At 37.3% G+C, this 4,918-nt stretch overlaps 1 protein-coding gene across 1 annotated transcript; it reads left to right on the plus strand.

Annotated features, from left to right (window-relative positions):
- LOC109359706 lies at positions 523-1,678 on the plus strand. The gene is made up of 2 exons (XM_019604401.1): positions 523-1,149; positions 1,217-1,678. Exons 1-2 carry the CDS (start codon positions 523-525, stop codon positions 1,676-1,678), a joined length of 1,089 nt encoding a protein of 362 aa, XP_019459946.1.

Here is a 4,918-nt window from a genome sequence, read left to right on the forward strand (position 1 = left end):
TGTTTGAGAACTATGAAATGTATACATTGAACAGAGTAAGTGACACCATCTATCATTCATATTTTATCATTTGTTAGTTTATAATTCAAAAATCAGTTATGGTAGTTTTGTTAGTTTTCAAGAGGCTTACTATAAATAGTATTGATTACCTACTTTAACTACATTGAGAATTTCCAGAAATAGAAACTCCCCTAATTCATCCTCATTCTATTCTCTTATCTAAATCACAGCACATCTTCTTCTTCCTCATTCTTCTTCTTCGTTTTTTCTTTCTTTAAAATTACTTTAACAAACTGGTATCAAGAGCAAGGTTCAAGAACAATGGGGCAAACTGGATTCCCTGCAAACCTCCCTATACTCGATGGAAACAACTAGAACAAGTGGAGGATTCAAATGCTAGCCATCATGGGATTCTAAGAAGTGAATGAGATTGTGGAAGATGGAATTCCAGACACTGTAGACCTGACCACATAAGTACAAAGAGTGCTATACAAAGAGAGCAAAAAGAAAGGCTGCAAAGCAATGTTCCTACTACATCAATGTGTAGATGAAGCACATTTTGAGAAGATAGCAGAGGCAAGGTCAGCAAAAGAAGCCTGGGAAATCCTTGAGAAAAGTAATGAAGGAGCTGAACAATTGAAGAAGCTGAGATTACAAACCGTGAGAAGACAATATGAGTTGATGCAAATGGAACCAAATGAAAGAATTGCACAATACTTCAACCGTGTGAACAGCCACACCAATGCAATGAAGGCCAATGGTGAGAAGATGACAAATCAAACAATAGTGGAAAAGATCTTAAGAACACTAAGCCCAAAGTTTGATCACATAGTGGTTGCAATTGAAGAATCCAAGAAGATAGATGAACTGAAGATTATGGATCTTCAAGGCTCTCTTGAAGCACATGAACAGAGAATCTTGGAAATATCCACAGAGAAACCAATGGAACAAGCACTACAAGCTCAAACCACAAGAAGAGGTGGTTATGGCAGTAGAGGTGGACAAATGAGTAGAGGAAGAGGGATGGATCAGAGAAGAGGCAATTTCAAATCATCTCAACTCTCTGATCAAGAAAGATCTGAAACAGATCAGGCAGAATTCTCATCAAGAAGAGGGGGTCATCAAAGATGGCAGAACAACAAAAGAAAGGTGGATATGAGGAAACTAAAATGCTTTCAATTGTGATAAGATTGGACATTTTAGCAATGAATGTCAGGCACCCTCAAATCAGTATGAGAAACAAGGCAAACATCACAGTGAAGCTTACCTAGCCAAGAAAGAAAGCACTGAAAGGATAGAAGATGAAGCTGTGTTGCTAATGATGGCCACAAACAATGAATCAGACAATGAGGACAAATGGTACATAGACTCAGGGTGCTCAAATCACATGACTGGAAAGAGAAACTGGCTAGTGAACTTTGATGAACAAAAGAGATGCAGTGTGAGATTTGCAGACAGCAGAATGATCCAAGCAGAGGGGACATGTGATGTGTTAATAAGCAGAAAAGATGGTAGGAATGCTTTGATTTCTGATGTGCTATATGTTCCAAACATGAAGAGCAACCTTCTAAGCATTGGACAATTGATAGAAAAAGGCTTCTCATTTCAAATGCATCAAGGAATGGCGAAGATATTTGATGTATCAAGCAAGCTAATACTAAAGGCACCTCTGGCCTAAAACAGAACATTTCAAGTCAATCTAAAAACGATTGAAACTCAGTGCCTATCTACAACCTCCCTATCAGAAGACTCCTGGCTATGGCATCTAAGACTAGGGAACTTAAACTTCAGAGACTTAAGTTTGCTGAAATCAAAGACTATGGTAACATGATTACCAACAATTCAGGCTCCAAACAAGGTGTGTGATAACTGCCAGATAAGCAAGCAAACAAGATCATCCTTCAGTGCATACACTCCATCAAGGGCAAAAGATCTCCTACATGTAGTGTATTCTGATGTGTGTGGTCCCTTTGACACACCATCATTGGGTGGAAGTAAATATTTCATCACCTTTGTTGATGAACTAAGCAGGAAGTTGTGGATATACCTAATAAAGGTAAAAAAATGAGGCATTCTTTGTATTCAAACAATTCAAAGCCTTGGCTGAAAGGGAATCAGGAAAGTGCATAAAGATTCTAAGGACAGATGGTGGTGGAGAATTCAACTTAGGAGAATTTAAGGAGTTCTGCAAAGCTCAAGGCATTGTGCATGAGGTAACTGCCCCCTACACACCTCAACACAATGGAATTACAGAAAGGAGAAATAGAACCATCTTGAACATGGTTAGGAGCATGATAAGAAGCAAGGATTTACCACATGAATATTGGGGAGAAGCAGCAACCACTACTGCATACATTAGGGGTGTTCAAATCCATACCGATCCAATAATAAAACCGAAAACCGATCCAAAATAGACCGAAACCGCAAAAACTGAATGCATTTGAACCGTGTTAGACTTATTTTTTAAAGACCGATTGGTCCGGTCCGGATTTTGGTTTCACCTCTTGGATCCAGACTGGACCGAAATAGTATGTAAAGTTTAAGTGTGTAATACTTTAAAGTGTTTTCCAAACTTAATCTTAAGTCCCAACTCCAAAATTGTACCTATATTTTATTTTTTATATTTTATAACACACACTTATATATATGTTGCTATGTTTTAAATCATATTGATTATATTTGATACACTTTTTTAGAACTTAAACCAATCCCACAACCAAATGAAGAGGATTCAAGTGTTATTATGATTTCGTGTTTTATTATCAATTTTATTGTTGTGAAAGTATTATTGTTATTAATCATCGGTAGAATATTGTAACTGTTAAAATTACGTTATAGGTGCTCATATTATTGTTATTCATATTGTTGTTTTGTTGTCTTGTTATTATTGATATCTTGTTCTTGTTGTTACTATTTTTTACTTTTATTATTATTGTCTTACTGTTTATTACTATTTTATGATGTTGTTAACTTATACTATTGTTGCATACATTTTAATGTTGTTGAACACTATTTTTATTGTTGTTTTATGTTTAATATTTACTCATTTTTAGGAGTTTTGAATATAAGTGCAATTTTAATATTTTATAAAAAAACCGATCCAAACCGAACCGAAACCGCATATTATATTTGGATCGGATTGGATCGGACATCTTAATATAAACAGACCAGACCGATCTAGACCGCATGTTAATTACGTGTTTGGATCGGATCATTTTTTGCCTAAAAACCGATCCAAATGGACCGTGAACACTCCTAGCATACATACTAAACAGGTGCCCAACCAAGAGACTTAGTTACTAGGTACCTTAAGAGGCATGGTCAGGAGCAAAACCATCTGTCAAACACCTGAGAATCTTTGGGTCTTTGCGTTATAGACACATACCAGATCAACTAAGAAAGAAACTCGATGACAAGGCTGAAGCAATGATCCTACTAGGCTACAATTCCACAGGCTCCTACAAACTATACAACCCTGAGATAAACCAAGTAACTTTCAGCAGGGATGTATGCTTTGATGAGCTAAACTCATGGAAAGGGCACAAAGAAAATCCTACTCCCTTGGCAAGACTACAAATTGACTTGGAACCTGATGATGAGGCAGAGATGAATAAGAGGAGATTGAACACTAACTCAACATCTCAACCGAGCAGAAATAGACCTACAAGGACAAGAAATCCTCCTAATTGGCTAGCAGACTATGAATTGAATCTTATGATGCAATAGATCAAGAAGGTGACATGGTTCAACATATGGCTCTATTTGCTGATGTAAAACCCATCAACTTAGAAGAGGCCATAGTTGATAATACTTGGAGAGCAGCTATGCAAGATGAGATCAGATCCATAGAAAAGAACAACACATGGGAGCTAGTGGACTTACCTTCAAACAAGAAGCCAATCAATGTCAAGTGGATTTTCAAGGTGAAACTGAAACCTGATGGCACTATAGCTAAACACAAAGCAAGGATGGAACCAGTAGCAAGGATGGAAACTATAAGACTCATTATAGTTATAGCTAGCTGGAAGAACTGGAGTCTATGGCAACTAGATGTAAAATCAGCATTCCTAAATGGTCCCTTAGAAGAAGTGGTCTATGTCTCACAACCACCTGGCTTTGTCAGCAAAGGGAATGAAATGAAAGTACTCAGATTGAACAAGGCTCTCTATGGATTAAAGCAGGCCCCTAGAGCTTGGAACAAAAGGATAGACAAGTTCTTATCTGAGTCTGGATTTAAGAAATGCATAGTGGAATATGGTGTTTACATCAAGCTGAGTAATCAGAACAAGGATGCGTTATTCATTTGCCTATATGTAGATGACTTACTTGTAACAAGGATCAGTTCAAAAGAAATTGAAGAATTGAAAGGGAAGCTCAAAAGAGAATTTGAAATGACAGATCTAGGAAGATTATCTTACTTCCTCGGTCTGGAATTCCAATACACTAAAGAAGGTTTGTTCATGTACCAAAGGAAATACTTGATTGAAGTCATAGACAAATTCAAGATGACAGGTTACAACTCCATTGAAACACCAACTAAGACAAACCTCAAGCTGGGAAACTGTGATGAAGAAGTTGCTACCAATGAGACAGCTTTCAGACAAATTATAGGGAGCTTAAGGTATCTCTGCCACTCAAGACTTGAGATTTGCTACGGTGTAGGGATGATCAACAGATTCATGAGCAAACGAAAACAATCACACATGCTAGCAGCCAAGAGAATCTTTAGATACTTGAAAGGCACCTTAAACTATGGCATAGTTTTTACACATCAATATGAGAAAAACAGATCAAAGTTGTGGCATACACTGACTAAGATTGGTGTGGGGACATCATAGACAGGAAAAGCACTATGAGATATATATTCCTAATGGGAGGTGCCCCAATCTCATGGTGTTCTAAGAAGCAAAGGGTAGTA

This window comes from Lupinus angustifolius, chromosome LG11, assembly GCF_001865875.1.
Source record: "Lupinus angustifolius cultivar Tanjil chromosome LG11, LupAngTanjil_v1.0, whole genome shotgun sequence".
NCBI lineage: Eukaryota > Viridiplantae > Streptophyta > Magnoliopsida > Fabales > Fabaceae > Lupinus > Lupinus angustifolius.